The sequence below is a fragment of the Aulostomus chinensis genome, chromosome 17 (genome assembly GCF_037954235.1).
Source record: "Aulostomus chinensis isolate RoL2024-O1b breed Wild chromosome 17, RoL_Achi_v1.0, whole genome shotgun sequence".
In the NCBI taxonomy this organism is placed as follows: domain Eukaryota; kingdom Metazoa; phylum Chordata; class Actinopteri; order Syngnathiformes; family Aulostomidae; genus Aulostomus; species Aulostomus chinensis.
Genome location: NC_141336.1, coordinates 23,198,312 through 23,218,386, shown reverse-complemented (window position 1 = coordinate 23,218,386; position 20,075 = coordinate 23,198,312). Strand labels below are relative to the sequence as shown.

The window sequence follows — 20,075 nt, the reverse complement described above, 5'->3', positions numbered from 1 at the left end:
GTCTTTAAAGGTAATAAAATAAATTGCTCCAGGAACTCCCGTGAGTTGTATATAAATAAGGATGAAAAATTGTAGATACACTCATTAATTCTGATTTACTACTCAAACCTGTTCAAGATGCTTCTCTGGGCAATAAATGAGGCATGTGCAGCTAAAAATGGATTTCGCAGTCGGCAAGAACAATTCCAAAAACTGCAAGAATTTCTTCCTAAACTCTGAAGTGCGTCTCATTGTATGTCATCCCTGAACAATGTGGTAAAGAACTGTATGATGTTTCCAAAAGGGGTCGATCAAGTCAGCTCTGGTAGTCGAGTGGCTGCGGATCCTGCAGAATTACTGCTGAATAATTAAACAGTAGCACAACTGTGTGTGTGTGTGTGTGTGTGTGTGTGTGTGTGTGACTACTCTCCTCCATTTGAGATGAAACTTCATGAATTTGTAATTGTAGTTCTGGATAATTATGCACGTATCCACGCAATGTGTAACAAATGTTTCACTGTGTAAAATGGATCCGTGAAAAAAAAAAAAGTAACATGTTCTTTGGCTCGAGCTCCGCCCCTTTGAGTTTCTTTGAAATAGTCTCGGTGGACAAACAGGGTCCTATCAGAGGTCAACAAAAATACGTACAACGAACTCAAACTTGTGTGTGTGAAGTCAGCCGGTGTGTGAGTAACACCAGTATTCCTGACACAATATTCTTCTCCTTCAGATTGTTTAAAATGTTAAAATCAATCATTTCCATTCTTCTTCTTTTCTTTCTTTTTTTTTTTTTTTTTAACTTTTTGTGTCCTCTGAGGTTTGGTTCTTTGATTCCCTCCCAGCATTCACAATAGCTGCACTGACCACTCCTCCGTATGGAGTGATGCACCTGCTCTCACGCTCTTCAGGGTGAGTTATAGTTCGTTCACACGCTGATGTTGGAGGTTGCTAGTAGCAGGTGTGCCCCTCTGAATATGGCTGTTCAGGGAAGGCTACTGTTAATAACGTGTGTCGTCCCTGACAAATGCCCGGCTGAGGCAAAGAAACGCCTTTGACCGTTTAGCTGTCTGGGGGGACATCTTGGCTCAATGTGGCCATCAGTTTCAGCTTGACGCTCCCCTTTATGAGTCACGCCTGTGTCCCTGTGTGAATGTGTGGTTCAGTTTTATGGCAGCATCTTGTGGGACGTGTTGGTTTCTGTCTGTTTTGTGCTTTTAATTCACGACCTCCCGAGCCGGCGTCCCTCCCTCCTTCCCTCTGGCATTTCAGAGAAGCAGCTGGGTCTTGGCGTGAAAAGATGCCCTTGTGCTCCCGGACTCTGTGCTCGGTCAGAGGACCCAAACACATGGTGGGCATGCGGGGTGCCAGGCAGAGCACACAAAAGCAGCACATTGTCAGCAAGCCACCCACTGTTGTTACTTTCATTCTCTGGCTGGTTATAAGCCTCTGGAATTATGTTTTGGTCACTGTACGCTACACGGAGGGTGAATGTGGCTGCAGAATGATCTGGTAGGGTCCACTACCCTCCTCATGGAACATGCCAGGACGCTCCCACACATTTAGTCATGTCCTTTTTGCTTCAAATGAAGCTTTTTAAGTGACAGATTCTGCAAGTTGGAGAAAAGAAGGGTTTTCTGGATAGGAAACATGTTTTTCACTTCAATATTTCAGCAAGCTAAAGTTATAATTCTCCTGATTTTCCCCCCTGGAGGGTTTCCTCTGTCAGGTTTACGGGTAGATTTTGCTGCAGGGACATTAATGTGTGATAGCAGCCTCAATGTCTCCCCAGTAAAATATTAAAGAAACAACAAAACATCTATAAAATGCACGAAAAAGTGTGAGTGAGCACCGAGCAGTCAAAGAGGTTGTCCAGATGTCAGATGGATGGTCGGGAGCAGCCGATGAGGCTGTGACGAGTCCTGGTGAAGCTGAAATTCAGGCCGACATCGAAGGGAGTTGAGCGAGGCTCAAGAGTTGGGTCAGAAAAGGTTTCACATCATCAGCGTATGCTCAGATTTACAAAGACTTTGGTGTGCATTTGCCTGTTTTATCAAGATAGGAATCCAACACTGGTGAAATAACCGCAGGAGGGCAGGAAATGAAGCCTTTCCTGGAGGTCATCAAGGCCATCCTGGCCCAGAATGCACCGCAGTCCCAGACTCGTGTCAATACAGCATCAGATAGTCTGAGAGAGTCTTTCCTTTATAGCTCTCTGGACATTGTTCCTGCAAAGTTCTTCCAGCAAGAATATTGACTCGAGTCCACTATCTTCCCTAAGCTCCACAAAAGAGTGGCTGTGTCAATAGCACTTTGAGCGATTAGCTACCACCAAATGCAAATATTATCCTTCAAAACAAGCTGCTGCCTGATCGCTAAAAGGTTCCGCTTAACAGAGATTCGGCTGTATATCAATTTTCACATGTTACCAAAGACGGCGGAGCAGACTATCACACTCTTAATGCATCAATGTTTTTGCTTCTCTCTGAGGACAGATTTCTCACACCTTCATACTTACAATAGCACTTAAGAGGGAAAATGGAGAGAAATGCGGGCCAGGTGGAAAGAAATGTGCAGGTTTGAAGGTGGAGGGAGGTTGGAGTTGGAATGGCATGAAACATACGAGGAGTGGGAGGCCAGTGGAGCGGCGTATAGGGGTGATAGTCTGCCCTCCATTTGATCCATAATGCATTTGGCTTTTCGTGTAATTACATAAATCCTCTTTGGTCCTGCTTAAAGAGACATAAGCACATCCAAAGAACCGAGTTACACAAGGGTGAAAGGTTTGTGGTCGTTTCTCAGATTATGCGCATTAGGTATCTGATTGATGACTGCGTGTGTGTGCAGCGCTATGGACACACGGCCCACTGGGGACTAAGTCACACACATAGACTGCTCCCTGTGGCTCTACCGAACCGTTCTCTCCACGCCGTGATATACTGTCCACATCGCAGATGTGCATCTTGGCCGGGTTTTTTATTGTGGTGTGTGTGTGTGTGTGTGTGTGTGTGTGTGTGTGTGTGTGTGTGTGTCAGTTTGATGTGTGTTACCCTTTGTTCAGCTCTTATTTTAGAACCCGTCATACGCTGGGCCTCAGCAAGTAGGATTTATGTGAGTGAGAGCAGTGGTGATATCATATGACTGCAGACACCTCCAGTTAAATCGTTTTAAGAAGCACCTCTGAAGAACGCTCTGGAGCTCCGGTTCATTCTTCCCCTTTTATAGTAGAACAAGAGTGTGTGTGTGTGTGTGTGTGTGCGTCCTTTTGCCTCAGGGTAGGTGAGAGGGTGTTTGAAAGTGATGTTAATTGTGTGCGAACGTGGTGATTAAATGAGGGACAGACGGGAGGCGGGGAGCAAATGACCGCTTGAGTGTGTGGAAGTTTTGCTGTTTGATAAGTTTGAGCGGTTGGGCTTCGAGACAGGGAATGAACTCTCCACCGACTGGCTGCCACACCGGGGTCACGTGTAGTTCAAAAAGGCAGAATTTTAAGCTCGTGAAGCCAAAACTGCAGTCGTTTCAGAAAAAAAAAAGAAAATATGTTTTGAATTTTAGTTCGAGCATCTGGATTAACTTTGCACACTGTTCAGCTCATTCAGAGTATTGTTTGCCTTTGGTTTAGGGAATTTTTACGCTTTTACAAGTATAAAGGAGTGGTGTGTAGATTTAATGGCGTTTAGAGGTCAAGTTGACAATTGCAACCAATGTTGGGAGAAACAAGCAGCCCAGCACATAACCACTGACTTCTGCATCACTCTGACAGTCGGACCTCATCAATGAAAGGCCTCACGAATCTTCGCTGATCTCATTTTGCCGTCAGATAACACCTTCAAACTTGAAAAGTGAACTATATACTCAATTTATGTCCTACATGAATGGTATATTTGGCTTACAAGCTGCTGCTGAAGATACACTGTAACAAAGTATGCGGAGTTTTATACCAGGTATCATCCAGTACAGTGTAAGTGAAAGTGAAGCTTGTCGGGAACTCGTCCAAACACAAATTGTTTGAATGTTACATTCTGCTGACGGTAATGACATCATTATCGTAAAACGAGGAAGAAATGCTTAGTGCCATTATATAAGTGCATTTTAATCAACTAAAAGTGGGATTTATTTAACTCGTATCATAACAACATACTTATCAATTCCCCTGAAGTATCGTTGACATTGGCGAATCAAGACCACAGAAGTTGTCGAGGATGATAAACATTAGAGCTGATATAAAAACAATATTCAGGAGATCTTTTGTTTTTTTTAATACGTTTATTTATATATATATATATGTATATAAAAATATATATATATAAATAAATATATATGGGATATTTGCTGAGGTTTAGACAGTTACATGTCAAATATTGAACGCTCATCAAAGTGGTCCTCTAATGTAATGAGAAGTGAGACACATCCAAATGAACCCATCATTTTCCACCGTAGCGCGTCACATTTCGACGATATTAAACACCATCCTACCAAATGTGTAGAAAATAAAGTGAAGCTTCGCTGTGGAGTCGTGCATCTCTCCCTTTACAGCCAAATGGGATTGAGTTCTTCCCTTAAAAGAAATGAAAATCGTGGTGTGTATTTGTGAAGGTTATCATCTTGACTAGCGCACTAAAAGTCTCATAAGCATTGGAGCTTGTTTTTGGTGATAATCGTGTGTAAAAACCCTGCTGGTGTTGGCCAAGGGGACCTGTCGCTACCAAAAACAGAATTACTCCTGTGATTATGCACGAATGAAAACACAGTTGTGAATATTAGATTGCCAGTAGATCCAGCTTAAATCTACACACTGTTCCTTTAATGGCTGGAAACTCTCGTCAGTAACTTTGTCAGCTCAAAAAAGGGAAACTACTGAAAACGCAGCTGCAGCTAACCGAACGTCAGCTTTGACCATCCTCGGCCCGACTTCGCACACCCAACTGTTGTTTTTGGGTTCCACTGTTTGCTCCCATCATTGCATTTCGAGTTATATTCTTCGCTTCTTCTTCTTTCTTTTTGTGTGTGACTTACAACAACTCTGTGTGTGTGTGTGTGTGTTTGTGTGTGTGTATGTGGTTGGCTTGGCCTTGGTATTGTTCATCTCTGCTTGAGCTTACATCGCATGCAGCACTTGTCTAGCTCTGGCCGTCTTGAACACAATCCCAACGGGTTTTCAAGTATGCAGCGGTTGCTTTCCCCACAAAAAAAAAAAAAAAAAGCAGGGGGGGGGTGGGTCTGCACGGCATTCGGCTGAGCGTGAATGTCAGCCGATAGGAGAAGACGGGAGGAGACTCCAAAGTCAGAGGAGATGGGATCCACTGATTTAAGTGCTCACTGGAGAGAAAAGGAAAGATGGAGGAGAGAGAGAAGAGTTGGATGTCAGCTTGCTAGAAAGTTGTTGTTTTTTTGTTTCTTTTTTTAACAGTCCGGAGTTACTGATTAATGTCCCTGTACAAGACATCCATGTGTGTTTGTGTGAAATTTTTGTGGATGGTTGCATCTGTCTTAACACTTAAATGCGAGCTCTAGTATGCTGAAGGGCCCTGGTGCACAGGGTGTGTGCTTGTGCATGTGAGTACGTGTTTCTGGCGAGCCGTCAGCAATCCAGCAGAACCAAGCAAAACCTTGAATCTCATCCACCCTTTTGAACCCAGACTCCAAGAACAACAACTCTCACCCTCTGCTTTCCATGCATTAATCACCGGGATGTTCAGCTTAATTTCTCTTCCAGTATGAAATCTCTCTCCCGCTCTGAGGTGGCCTTGCAATTCACCGACGGGTGTGTGTGGCTACCAGACGCCAAACACTTGTCACCAACACAAGACGTGCAACTTTGACAGGTGGATCAGTCCTGCCTTGCTCTAGTTCCACTTACATCTTAACCAAGTCACATCTAATATGTTGGATTTGTTCTTCTCCACCTCTTCGTTGCAGCGTCGGTTGTAAAACAAGAAGCACATTGTCTGCTGGGACCTTGTGCGCTCTTCCATTTCGGTGCATTGCCAAAGAAGGCCAGTATGCATACATGCATGTAGCGTGATCTTGATCTCATCCAGGTGCTGCTGGAGATCAGAGGATCAAATGTCTCTGAGAGATTATCCGGTCCTGCCAGGTAGAATCTCTGCGTGTTCACAACCGTGATGTGTGCATGCGTGTTTGCTGGGAATCTGGAATTGATTGAGTGCGAGCAGAAGAAGCTCTGGGCCTCGATGTACAGTAAGATAATTGGATGATTTACATTTTTGTGTGTGTTTTCCACGCCTGCCGAGCCAAGACAGCAGTGGGAGGGGATGGAACTTGGACCGTGTCCCTTCTGACAATGTCAAAACAATTTATCTGTTACAATGAGTAGGAGACACTTCTCCCCACTGTCCGCTTTATTTTCTTCCTGCATCCTTCTGTCCTTCTTCTTCTTTTCCTCATTCTTCTTCTTCTTCTTCTTCTTCTTCTTCTTCTCCTCACACACATCTTGTTTGTTTGCAGCAGTGTACCAAGCCTATCAGGAATCTTAGACTGTGGGAAGCTCATTTACAATACAGCCCACAGTGCTCACTGGCTGTGACATCGCTCAATGTTTACACATCCTGTCTGTCATTCAGTAGCTCGGCCTCCTCTCTCGCTCTCTCTCTCTCTCTCTCTCTCTCTCTCTCTCTCTCTCTCTCACATACACACGCACAGGGTAACCACACACAGCTCTCTAATTAGAGCAGCTAATGAGGGTTGTCATGAAGGAGACTCATTGAACTCGGAGTGCGAAGGTCTCGGATGAAACAAGGAGTTTTTGGTCAATAACAGCGATGAAGATTACAAGTTCAAAATAATTAGCTCAGGTAATTACTGGAGTATTTCCCTTCAGTGCTGCTTTTCTGCTGCTATTAAAAGAATAATTTGCACAAATAATATTCAATCATCTTCTAAGATATGATGAATTATTAAAGATGTTTCCTTTAATGTCTTTTTGGCTACAAAAGGGATGATAATACACATATATGACATACAAGGGTCCTTTACTGAATACTTATTTGAATATCATACTTTTATCAACTGACAGTACCACATGTCATGGAGTATTTTTTTCTTTTCCTCCTCTTCATAATGTGTTTTGACATCTTGACGCATTATTCCTCACCATCCTCTCTTCTTTCTTCTTCTCCACATCGTCCAGGTTCGTCACACGCTTCATCGAGCTGGACGGCCTCACCTGCCTCCTCAACTTCCTGCGCAGCATGGACTACGAGACGTCAGAGAGTCGCGTCCACACCTCCGTCATCGGCTGCATCAAAGCACTGATGAACAATTCCCAGGGCCGCGCCCACGTGCTGGCCCACCCACAGAGCATCAACACCATCTCCCAGAGTCTGCGGACGGAGAACATCAAGACCAAAGTGGCGGTGCTGGAGATTCTCGGGGCGGTGTGTCTGGTCCCTGACGGACACAAGAAGGTGTTGCAGGCCATGGCCCACTACCAGAAATATGCTGCTGAGAGGACTCGCTTTCAGGTGAGAGGAAGCGTTCGTTGTGTCCCGTAGTCTCCTGCATGCCTGCTCTTCTAAAGGACACTCCTTCAGAGTTAATAAGTCTGCAGCACCTCACACTGCATTCTGAAGTCAGCACACAGGCCTTATCAAAGGTAGACCAGGACACGCAGAGTTATGGGTGTCAGGAATGTGTGCTAGCTCTAGTGGCTAGCAGGACTGCATCAACAAGCCACATCTCACACGTCCCCCTACTGCGTGCGGTAAATCATGCCACCTCAGACTAAGCTAACACCACAGGAGCTGAGTGATTCACAACTTATGAGGCCGTTTGAGTCATGATGAAGCTTCACAAGTATGTCTGGGTTAGTTTAGGAGTGAGAGAAGGACGTGAGCAGTGGGAACGCTGGCCTCTGTGTCATCTGAGCCTAAGCAACTCTTAATCCCGCCAGTTTAGATTTCAGTTCATTGAAATGTTCATTTTGGTGTCAAACACGCTTGTTGACCGAGTCCCCCGTCTGTCCAACTAACCAGACGCTGCTGAACGAGCTGGACAGGAGTACAGGTCGCTACAGAGACGAGGTCAACTTGAAGACCGCCATCATGTCCTTCATCAACGCTGTTCTCAACGCCGGAGCCGGGGAGGTGAGAACCAACGTGCCTGCTCAGCAAACACAGGCTTTGTGGCTAAAGCTTCAATATTTGGGAAAGAACTGTTCGCTTTAGAGTTGAACCAAGTCTCTGAAGCGATGGCTTTGCTTTCCTTTGTGGATGTTGGATTGTAGCGTTGCGTGCGCGCACTGATTAGTGATCGTGCTTCCATCTGGAGCTCATAGAGCTGCTCCACAATCAATGACAATTCGATCTATGTACACTTTTCTGGCACTGTCATTGATCTTCCTGAAATATAGCGCCCCCCCCTGCCCCCCAACCTAAAAATGTGTTTTTCTTATCGTTACTTAACCGTGACATTTGAGCTTTACAGCACAGCCTGATGTATGGGCAGCCTTTGATACTAAAAACCTCCGTCCACATTCATCAAATAAAAAGTGTTACTTTGCTGTGTGTTTGCAGTAAATCTGAGTTAAAAGCCCAATTTGTCTCTTCTCAACTGCTTGAGAGTCAAAACCTTCAGGATGCTCATGTTGAACATTTGCTGTTGAAAATCTAGACGGTTGTTGTAGTCCACGTGTTACACTCCATTTCCATCTTTGGAAGATCTTTAAATTTGGAGTGAGAGTGTAACAAACCGATGTCAGGTGATACCGAGAAGCCGTCATACATTTTTAGAGTCATGCCAGTCTCGCCCACGCCGATGGTTAGTTGTTGGTCTGTGACAAACATCCGATCCGTCATTTTTAAAAAAAATCTTTTTATTTTTATCTTTGAAACTGCTGCTGTTTTCTCTCATCATAAAGTCTGGAAACAAAAGATTCTTGATTGGAATGAGAGAAACCAGGATGTAGAGAGTTCAACGCCATGACGCAGAAATAATTATTCACAGCAAATTATTTGTAGAGGGTTGAAATTGAAATCCCACTGATGAACAGGAGCACATGATATTTCAGTGCAATATCTGTGTTTATTATGATCCTCCAGTTTTTTTGCCAGAGGTTTTTCTGAAGTTTAAGGTTTATAATCAAGGGATTATTGCACGGGAAAGGCTGAACTTTTTCTTTTTTTTTTTTACTTAGCCAGACCTAAAACCAGCAGGAACCTTGTTTCTGAAGTCTGAATCTGATGTAGTTCATGTTCGCTGAAGCAACAAGTTTTTTTTGTTTTGTTTTGTTGTTATTTTTACTACCTTGACACACAATGGTTGCGTAACCTCACTAGAATTAACCAGAAAAGAGGACAAATCTCAAACCACCAACAATAAATGAAATGGTTGCACCCAAGCGGCCACTACCAACTTAATAGTTGTAGACGCTGCTTGGGAGCAAAAGGTCATTTTCACACCAGAAATATACTAAAAAAAAAAAACTGCCTCCTTAACAGCAACATAAACACATCAGCGAAGCAGTTAACACACACAGATGTATAAACAATATTATCCCCACATAAAATAAACAGGTTTGAATCTACTCAGCCGTTGCAGATCTGACCCACAAACATGTTAGCCCACATTTGACATAAGCAACTTCTTCAATATTATCTTGCCTCATCATCTCTGCGTGGATGTAACACACAGCCAGCGTGTTGCGTCCCAGTGGTGTCATGTATATAAACCTCTGGACTGAGCCTGTCGTAGCCCAGCAGAGACAGTAAGAGTTCCACCGTACGAGTTGAGGTCTGTCCTTCATCTCTTAACTTCTGTCTCACCGTCTGCTCTCCGCCGTCTCCTCCTTTATTTCCAGGACAACCTGGAGTTCCGCCTCCACCTAAGGTACGAGTTCCTGATGTTGGGCATCCAGCCGGTCATCGACAAGCTTCGAGAACATGAGAACGCCACTCTGGATAGGTGAGAGTGAAAGCTAATGAGCAATCCAGACATTAGACCTCGTCAGTAATGATTCTACCAGCAAGTACATCTTAGAATAAGCAGAAAAGAGTCTAATCTCACACTGTAATCTATCCGGCTCCTCAGACATTTGGACTTCTTTGAGATGGTGCGGAATGAGGATGACTCAGAGTTGGCCAAAAGATTTGATATGGTGAGTAAGGACCCTCACCACATCAAGACCCTGTGTGTCAGTGACTGTACTGCTGAGCTTGGAGGCTCAAATTAAACACAGTCAGCAGAACAATGGTGGTCAGTCAAGAGTGCTGCTTTTTTCTTACCAGACCCACGTAGATACAAAGAGTGCCGGTGCCATGTTTGAGCTGGTCAAGAAGAAGCTGAGCCACACAGATGCCTACCCTCACCTCCTCTCCATCCTCCATCACTGCCTGCAGATGCCCTGTGAGTAGCACTGGCTTATACTGCCAACCGTGAGTTGGATATCAGGGCAGGTTGTCAGTTGGATTGATATAGCATAGTGGCAGTTGTGGTGGTAGGTAACATTCTCTTGCAGCTGTTGTAGTAGTAGTAGTAGTCTTAGTAGTAGTAGTAGTGAACATCCTCTAGCAGCTGCAGAAGTAGTAGTAGTTGTGAGCATCCTCTTGTAGTAGTAGTAGTAGTTGTAGTCGTAGTAATGAACATCCTCTAGCAACTGTATTATTATTAGTAGTAGTAGGAGTAGTAGTAGTAGTAATGAACATCCTCCAGCAGCTGCAGTAGTAGTAGCAGTAGTTGTGAGCATCCTCTTGTAGTAGTAGTAGTAGTTGTAGTCGTAGTAATGAACATCCTCTAGCAACTGTATTATTATGATTATTAGTAGTAGTAGTTGTTGTAGTAGTTGTGAGCATCCTCTAGTAGTAGTAGTAGTAGTAGTCGTAGTAGTAGTAGTAGTTGTAGTAGTTGTGAGCATCCTCTTGTTGTAGTAGTAGTAGTAGTAGTAGTAGTAGTAGTAGTAGTCAGGGATTCTGCCACGTGGGAAAGTAAACTTTGATAAATCAGCCGCGACACCAGAATGAATCAGCAGCTGAGCTGAGCTGCTCCGGTGTCAAGTGTCTGGGGTCTGAGCTGCTTCCTCTGAGGGATCTCCTCCTCATCATCCCGCATCATCTCTGCCTCCACCTCCAGATAAGCGCGGCGGAGGTGGCATGCAGCACTGGCAGCTTCTAGACAGGATCCTCCAGCAGATAGTGCTGCAGGACGACAAGGGAGAGGATCCCGACATGGCCCCTCTGGACAACTTCAGTGTTAAAAACATCATTCGCATGTAAGTCACTTCTCATTGTGGCTGCCTCTCACTGACAGCTGTAGCGCTGGACCGTAAGTTTCTGTATTACATTTCCTGTGAAGTGAATCATGATGCAACCAGATGTTACCAAACCTTCCTAGGGCTGCTCCTTCTGTTATGGGTCAGGAGATAATGAGGGAGAGTCCCTGTGAGCACTGCCTGTCTAAAGGCTCCTCTTCTCCTCCGAAGCTGTAAACAGGCTCTCACTTCTGGTTAATGCGTCCAATCAGCATCACTTCTAGAGAGATCAAAGACACGTCGACCCTCTGTGCTTTTATGTGAGCGGGAGAATAGGGAAGGAATATCATATTCTGCAGGGGAACATTTAGTGTAACATACATTAGAAGACCTGTTTCAGCGCTCTCTGCCTTTGCTATTTTTAGCTATTGTGTTGGCTGTGGTGGGGGCAGAGAATGTGATTTCACAGGAAGCTGAGGTGAAGTGAAGGTGGCAGCGGGGGGCCCTGGGTAGATTCGGAGGAAGCCTCGCTCCCAGCGTCAATTGGCATGAAAGCAGGAGCTGGAGATCAAAAGGAAATCGCTCTAATCGTATTAAGCAAGCCAGCCGGCCAAGTCAGCCGTGTTTAGGTGCGGCGAAGCGGTCACTCGGCTTCACGTCAGCTGTTTTACAAAGGAAAACTGGGCGTTCTGACTTGGAAGTAGTTGTTTTCTATAAGTCATCACTTGTGAGTTGTTGTGATTCGACTCCCACTGAATTTTAAACCAATCTAAACGTGTGATCAGAAGCCAAAGCCTGCAGCGTGCAAGTCGTGTTAAAAGATAGGACTCTGAGTTTGGTCCAAACGTTTCGGTGTGTGTTTCTCCCATCAGCGATCAGTTAAGATCAATGATGAATGTGTTTAGTCTCAGCGGTGAAAGCGCCATAAAACATGTCGTGTGGTAAACCTTGGCCTCTGCTAGCTCTTAGCCTGTTCACTAATTCAACCACATTTGTTTGTGCAATCGGCACACATCAGCGTAATTCTTTCCAGTAGCGTACAGACAGCGAACTTGGACGCGGCATCTAAGACCAAGCCGTCCATAGCGGATCCATCAACGCGGTCAAAACCTATCCTTCACTTTACATTACTGCCAAAACCTTGTTGTGTTTCCATAAACTCTCCTCGAGTAAATTACGCCTGGAAAAGAGATGCATAAACTGAGATTTCCTCATTATTTTGGCTGCGTGCCGAAGGCCCTTGACGTTTAAATGGGTGAAAACGTATGTCTCGTGCCGCTGTGGCTTTGGATGTGGGGGGCGGGTGCTTGAAAACCACTGTTAAAACAACTGGGAGTCATTCATCATATGCGGTCACAATGGTGACCCCTGACCCAAATTCAGCACATGTACAAGTCACATTTTTCCACTGCTGTAAAGGTATTTACTGGACCAGCCAACAGTCAAGTGTCTTTTTGTTTTAAGATCATCAGAGTCAAAGTTGTGCTGACTTTGCAATCGAGTCGGGTTCACCAACACCAGCAGCCTAATTTGCCTTGTGGATTTCCTAGTGTGAACTGATTACAAGTATTTAAGTGTGAATCAGCACCACAACGAGTTTACTTCATCCCTGTTGGCAGGCGGACCTCTGCTCAACACTTCATGACTTTGTTTACCCTCTACGCTTAGTGACACTTGTGAAATGTCTATTCTCTCAACTCTAGCCAAAGCTACCGTCGAGGCTCAAGGTTTCACTTTCACACACTTTTTTTCCCCCTGAATTAATTTCTCTGAACGCTTTGTGTGATTAAGTTTCTGTTACTTCCATTTATTTACTTTTCCCTCATATATTCCTTTTTTTTTTAACCAATATGTTGTCCCTGATTACCTCATAATCAAGAACAGCCATTTCTCTCGACTGGATACTGAATTCATTGCAGAACTTCTAATTAACTCTGTTTTACGCTGAACTAAGCGCCAACATGTGTAACTCTTATTTAAACCCTGCAGGATTTATTTTAACACTAATGTTGCTGCTTAGAAATGTAAACTGCAACAACTCAGTCAATGCTGGTAATTAATCTAAACCCCTTTCAAACAGGCAGTCCAGAATCAACTTCCATGATTAATCTGAATTAGTTAAAGTGCTCAAAAATAATCTGGCTTGACTGAGTTGGACGGCAGGTCGACCCCCCCCAGTTATTGACCCCTGACTGTCTTTGGAAAGCTGTTTTTGGGTGTGTTTTTGTGTTGATGCTCATCTTTGCGTCGCAGGCTGGTCAATGAGAATGAGGTGAAACAGTGGCGAGACCAAGCGGAGAAGTTCAGGAAAGGTGAGACACACTGGCTGCACATGGATGCATTTTATACAGGTTTGCTCTCCATCAGCGTGATACCTGAGGAACACCTCGATGTTACAGATGAACTGAAACGTATGAACTGTCAACAGTATATTTGGGGTTTGGACAAACTTGGATGTAAACTACACCTGGACCTGTCATTAGAGGCAACTGAAAGAGTTTCATTCTTGTTTATCTCCATCTACTATGTGTTGTGTGTACACACACACACACACACACACATATATATATATACACACACGTTCCTCTAAATCGGTACATGTTTTCTCAATTTAATAACCTTTCCTTGCCTCCTCTCAGATCATGTGGAGCTGCTTGCTAAACTGGAGAGGAAGGAGCGGGAGTGTGAAACAAAGACCCAGGAGAAAGAGGACATGATGAAGACTCTGAATAAGATGAAGGATAAGCTCCAGCGTGAGGGTGTGGAGCTGCGCTCAGCCAGGGAACAAGTCCTGGACCTCTCAACACGCATCAGTGACATAGCTGTGAGAAGTGCTGCTTTTATTACGGTGTAACATGCAACACACCGAGTTGTGTGCATCTTTAAACATTTTGTTTAACCTAAACTGAATTAATTACATGTCTATTTTTGTTCCTACAATTCAGCCAAAGAACAGTCATTGCATTGGATAATGTTGATGGAAACTATTTGTTTGCTTTCTTACTGTGAATTCAACAAGATCAATTTTAACCTTGTCTGCCTTCTCTAAAGAGATTGGTTCAAGATGTGTTTAGCCTAGCATCACAAAAACACTGGAGGACGGAGGATCCAGTCAGCAGGGCCTTCCAGCAACTTCAAAGCTGCATATTTACCCATTGCAGCTTTACAAGTAAAGCTCACGTTGGCTTATGTGGTGGAGCTAGCATGCTAATAGACAACAGCTGGGCCCAGCAACAACTCCTGTAGTCATTAAGTTGCTGTGTCTGCATTTTTGGAAACTCCTAAAGATTATTGTTGGTTTATTAGTTGACACGATATTACAGGTAAGTGAGAGAGTTTAGGAGTTGTTGCAACACCTGTTGCCCTCATTTGGCCAAAGGCTGTTTCACCCATTTTTTTCCCCCTCCTTCAGTCTGTGAGCTAAGCTCATTTTGAGGATTAATTGACGCATTTTCCTATCTGAATACGGCACACAAGCATAACTGCGAAAATCTGACTTCATACTGAGGACTGGCTTCTTTTTTTAAAGCAATTTTAAACAGTTATTTTTTAAAAATCTTTTTATCTTGTTTGAATGAATCTACTGTAAACCTTTTGCAAAAAAGTATGCACCAAATAAATATAATGTAATGCAAAATGTTAACGTTCTAATTTAACCTTTTATCTTCCCCTCCAATAGGGTGGCAGCGTGTCTTTCCCGCCTCCTCCTCCCCCACCTGGTGGCCCTGTGGCTCCTCCTCCACCTCCCATAATGGGTGGCTTCCCTCCGCCTCCTCCTCCACTACCCTTCAGCTGCCCACCTCCACCACCACCTCCTCCCCCACCTGGTGCCCCACCTCCTCCACCAGGAGCCCCTCCCATATTTGGAGCCCCACCTCCTCCCATCCCCTCTTCTTTCAACTCGGCAAGCACCCTGCGCTCCAAGTCCATCCCTCAGCCTTCACATCCCCTGAAGTCCTTCAACTGGGCTAAACTAGGAGAGGTGAGCGACCGCTGGCGTCTGATTCCATTTGTTTTAATTAAAAGGATCAATCTAATGTGCCATGCTCGTTATGAGCACCCAGAGTATCAATCAATGTTCAAATGTCACCTCCCAGAATATGATCAATGGCACCATCTGGAATGACATTGATGACCTGAAAGCATTCAAGATCCTCGACCTCAAGGACATCGAGAAGATGTTTTCAGCCTATCAGAGACAACAGGTTTGGATTTGTTTGAGAGCGAAGTGGATCGATCTGAAATGCAGATGTATGGCGGCATGTGTTTGTGTTGGGTAGCGTTCACGTATAGAAGCAGCCTTTTAATAAGCGTTCCATTTGAAGCGTGACTTCGGCCTTGACTGTTTAACATGTTTGACACTCTTGACAGTGCCAAGGGCCCAGCTCCAGGCTAGCACGAGCAGCTGCTCACTGCTTAATGCCCCGATGTAGCGATGCCACAGAGCTCCAGCTTCGCTCGTGTATCTTTAGTGCATTTGTGTGGGAGCTGGGGATCTGACCGGGTCTTCATGGGCTCATGGATCAGGGCCAACACAGAGGAAGCGGTCAACACCGCCGAGGACACGAGCAGTCGCGAGACAGGATGTGTTTTATTTAATCTAGCACTCTAAATAAAGGAGCAATAGACGGCACCGTGTTGAACTAATTGGATAATTGCAGCATGCATGCCTATAGGGCGACGCCATGAAGTAGATGGCAATTATTTCTATCTGTGCTAACTAATTACAGCCACTCTTCATGAGATAATATTGGGTATTAAGTAGAATGTTAATACACCCTAATTATTTTCTAGGAGTGTAAGGAAGGTCCGGGTCTGACTGGAAGAGCATTACAGAAGTATTAACACAGCTGACTTCCTTCATAATGCATTTTAATGTCTCGCCTCAAAGCTGCCTGACAGCTAGAAGCCAAACTTCTCTTTGCAGGCTTTTATGAGAGACATTCCTGCTGACAGTGATGTACTATGGGTATTTATTTATACAGAGCAGGTTCTTATTGGCATGAGCCAGTGATTAAATGCAGATCTCACTGGATGTGGCCATGTAAAAACCCAAAGATCTTCTTGGCTTTGCCAACTCTGTTCCAATTGGCAAGAGTGAGATTTAATTCAAGCGGACAATATTGTAGTGTTTACACATGTCATAATTGATCTTTCAAGATTGTCAATGCTTTTTCATGCAGGAGGGGAGTTTGTTTGCATTTGCCCTCTGCAGGATAAAACACTGAACTACAGTCATTTTTCATGTTTTTCCACGTCAAAGCAGATACATCAAATTTGAACAATTGTGGCCGGTTTCATGCAAGAAACTAGCTTTTGTTCACCTCTGCAACAGAGACGCATGTCAGGCAGCAGCGTAGATTTCATGAACCCATGACGACTTGGACAGAAGCTGTGTTTCCTCCCAGCTTCAGCTTGTAGTGTGCGTAGTTGTAGTTGTCTCTGCTCTACAGCCACCACTGTTTTTCTGCTTCAAGTGCTAATCTTTGCATGTGTTTTCAATTTTTGTCTCTCTGCACTCTCCGACTGCCTGGGTAGGACCTGCTCACTAACCAATCCTTCAAACAGGTGAGTTTCAAAGGTCTTGCAGCTTCTATACAACATACCTTCGTTGCGCTCGCCTCCTTTCTTCTGCTCTGCAGCAGGCAGCCAACAGGGAGAGACATTTGTAACATGAATGGATGTTTATCAGTGTCATATCTGTCTGGCTGTAGGCCACTGCTGTATACACACAGCTCTCTATGAAGTTCTGTCTGGGATGCCTTTTCACCGCGCTGCTGTTATATACTGCGATGTGGAAAACGATCAGCTGCTCATGAGAGGTTTTTTTAGCAGCTTAGAAAATTCTAGTTTTAGTGTCAAAGTAATTAGAAAACTTACTAATTTACTAGCTTGTTTTTTTCTGTCACAAATGGCTTAGAAAATCCATTTTTGCAGGTTTAAACACACTATTTTTGCCCCTTATTGAAATATTAGAGAATACATCAAATAAATGAAGGTTTCTATTGTAGCTGTTTGGCTGAGGACTTCCATGCAGTATGAAAAGCGATACTTGACCCAGATGGTGTATGCTGCCTTTCAACTACTGACAAATAGGTGTCTTGAGCTCGTTAAGAGTTTTTTGCATCACTTCTCTAAGACTCCAGAGTGCAGAAAGAGCCAGCCACGTATACGTAGCTTGAAGCTAATGGCAGCTGGCAGCAAACAACAGCAAATCCAGCCAGAAACTTCCATTTCCAAACTCTCAAGGCCATCAGCTGGTATAATCCACATCTTCTTTATCCAGCCATATGCTCAGTTATCCATGAACACTTTGATTTGAGCGGGATTATACAGAATGATGTGTTTGAATTTGTAAACTGATGTTTTTCAGCGGTTTTGCTGGAGTTAGCCGTCAGTCCTCATTAGCTTCAAGCTAAATATGCATGACGGTCTGTTTCTGCATACTGGAGTCATTAAGACGTGATGCAGGATGGCTCCATACTCATATTTTTAAGCTCTTGAAAAGCAAAATGCACTTTTTGAGTGGGTGTCACTTAATTATTTTTCATCTGAGCCATTGTATTTATCATCGCCACCGTCGTGTTTTGTTGCCATAATTGTCATCGTTCATCATTGTAAACTGAGCAGGAAGGACCTACATTTAAATGCGGCCTCTGAGTTGCCTGACAAACTAGAAAGAAACCGTTCAAATACGTGAGCGCATTCATTTCAGTCATTGCCACTTAATAACTGTTGGGATAGTCTCTGGTTTCACTGGGTTGAGTGCACATGTCACACACAAGTTGGCCAGAGTGTCTTGAGAGTGTGTGCAGAGAGGTCTTTGGCAGCGAATGCAAGTCATCCTCCCTTTAACCCAGTGCCAACCTCAGTCTGCTGCCAGCCACTGCAGGTCAAAGCGGGCATAGAAAAAAACTGCACTTTCTTTACAAGCCACATCTGATCTACATACGTCATCCCCAGCAACCTCAGAGAGGATGTCTTCTGGCGAGCGGGAAACCAGCTCGGACCATAAATAGAATGTGTTAAACGCTCAGTTTTCTCAGACATGTATTCTTTCCCCATGTGGATTTTTAATACATTTGTGTGAAGCTTACAAAAATATCTTGACTCGCCCCAAACCTAGCTTCAAACACGGTTTCCTGTTCCTCTGAGAGGTTTATGGGCCGGCCTGCATTGTGTTTGCAGTGGTGACTCACCAAAAAACCTCCTCTCCAAGACCTGTTCCAGATTTTCCACTCTCATCAGCATAACTTGTCATGATGTGACTTCTTTTTTAGCTCTCGTTGATGTGTGTTCATACACCTTCTTCAGTTCAGTCCAGCTTCTATGATTATTAACGAGACACGCGTTGCAGCTTCTCAGCAGCGATGCACGACACTCGACGTACGCAGTTAGCGACTGTGAAAGCAGGTCAGTGAGCTTGACGTGGGGCCAGCAGAAGTATTTGGCTGGAGTGCAACCTTTTGTTCTACTTTGCACAGGCAGTGATCAAACTGCTACAACTGACCCTGAGACTTTTTTAGTTTTCTGAAGTTTTCCTTTTAATCTGCTCCAAATTAACACATTGTTAAATGAGTGGAAGGGTTCATGTAATCTTTAAACGAGATAAAGATGTCAAGCAGATGTTGGGAACAGAGTGCGCAGCCTCTGTATTTTATGTGAGCTCTCTTAGTGGAACTTTTGTGCAAAGCTGATGTTTTTTCTATCTTTTTTTTGTTTGTTTGTTTGTTCCTGCAGAAGGAGACGGGCTCTATGGATGACATATACGTCAGCACGCGGAAGGTCAAAGAGCTGTCAGTCATCGATGGGCGTCGTGCACAGAACTGTGTCATCCTGCTTTCAAAGTATGCCAGAACTATTAATCCCGCTACATCCTGCCATCGGTTTATATTTCAGAGGGGATGGATTAAGTATGAAACATTAGGAAAATGGTGACACTGCATTCTGGATGTGTTGTTGTGATAAATGAGCAAAACGCAACTCTGTCAGGGTGGATGCATCGACTCCCACGTTCAGATGTTTGTTTCTATCCACTCAAAGAAAACCTGCTAAATAAAACCATATCAAATCAATTAAGATGCATAAAATTTACCTCTTTCCCAACTGGCCTGCAGTCTCACTGAATCTGAACCGGAATCGATTGTCATCATTTGGGACCCACCCAACAATCTGGTAACCATTTGTAGTGTCTGCTAACAACAATAACCTCCGACCCTTTGAGAATTCTGGATCCTAACCTCTCTTTCTCTACGGATCAATACGCAGGCCTTCCTCTGTCTGAGCAAACTGCATCAGCAGAGCCTGAACTTTTCTGTCAGTAGCACATGACCTGGGGGCATGAACGAGACCCTAATGGGGTCAGCGCTTGATCAATAAAGCCTTGAGCACAGACTGAAAATGCTGTTATTGATCTCAGGCCTGCGCACTTAACACCGATCACATGTTTGGAAAACAGCTGGCCGAGCTCCCGGGGTTGACGCTTGTCCAGACCAGTACACAGAGTACTTGTGCCACTCACAGTAATACTGCTTCCAGTAACTGAAGAAACTTCCCGCTTGATTATATTTAGGTGTGAACACTGAAGAATGATGCTTTCGTGCGGCTTGTAGTTATCATACGTTTCCTTGATTAAGGTTGTTTCCTTTCTTTTCTTTTTTCTCTCCCTAAAGGTTAAAGATGAGCAATGAGGAGATCAAGAGGGCGATCCTGGAGATGGACGAGAGAGAGGAGTTAGCCAAAGATATGCTGGAGCAGGTGAGCCTGACTGGCTGCTGGATGAGCAGGACCAGCGTGGCAGCAGAGCTCTTTAAGTCTGTTAAAGACTTGATTGACAGAGCGAGACCATGTGCATTGTATTGTGATGTAATCCATTTAACCTCATTAGCAAGTGCCG

The 20,075-nt window shown here is 44.3% G+C and overlaps 1 protein-coding gene across 4 annotated transcripts in view; it reads left to right on the top strand.

Moving 5' to 3' along the window:
- daam2 (dishevelled associated activator of morphogenesis 2) overlaps positions 1-20,075 on the top strand; it is a 99,250-nt gene that overhangs the window by 65,089 nt on the left and 14,086 nt on the right. For 3 of the 4 annotated variants that reach the window (XM_086183736.1, XM_086183735.1, XM_086183734.1), the window contains exons 6-18: positions 7,127-7,460; positions 7,971-8,081; positions 9,794-9,897; positions 10,024-10,090; positions 10,221-10,338; positions 11,062-11,200; positions 13,433-13,491; positions 13,819-14,003; positions 14,859-15,161; positions 15,277-15,384; positions 16,718-16,747; positions 18,920-19,026; positions 19,852-19,936. In XM_086183736.1, the coding sequence (XP_086039862.1) occupies positions 7,127-7,460; positions 7,971-8,081; positions 9,794-9,897; positions 10,024-10,090; positions 10,221-10,338; positions 11,062-11,200; positions 13,433-13,491; positions 13,819-14,003; positions 14,859-15,161; positions 15,277-15,384; positions 16,718-16,747; positions 18,920-19,026; positions 19,852-19,936 (1,750 nt within the window). The remainder of the gene's footprint in view (positions 1-7,126; positions 7,461-7,970; positions 8,082-9,793; positions 9,898-10,023; positions 10,091-10,220; positions 10,339-11,061; positions 11,201-13,432; positions 13,492-13,818; positions 14,004-14,858; positions 15,162-15,276; positions 15,385-16,717; positions 16,748-18,919; positions 19,027-19,851; positions 19,937-20,075) is intronic. The other variant, XM_086183738.1, reaches the window with a different exon arrangement.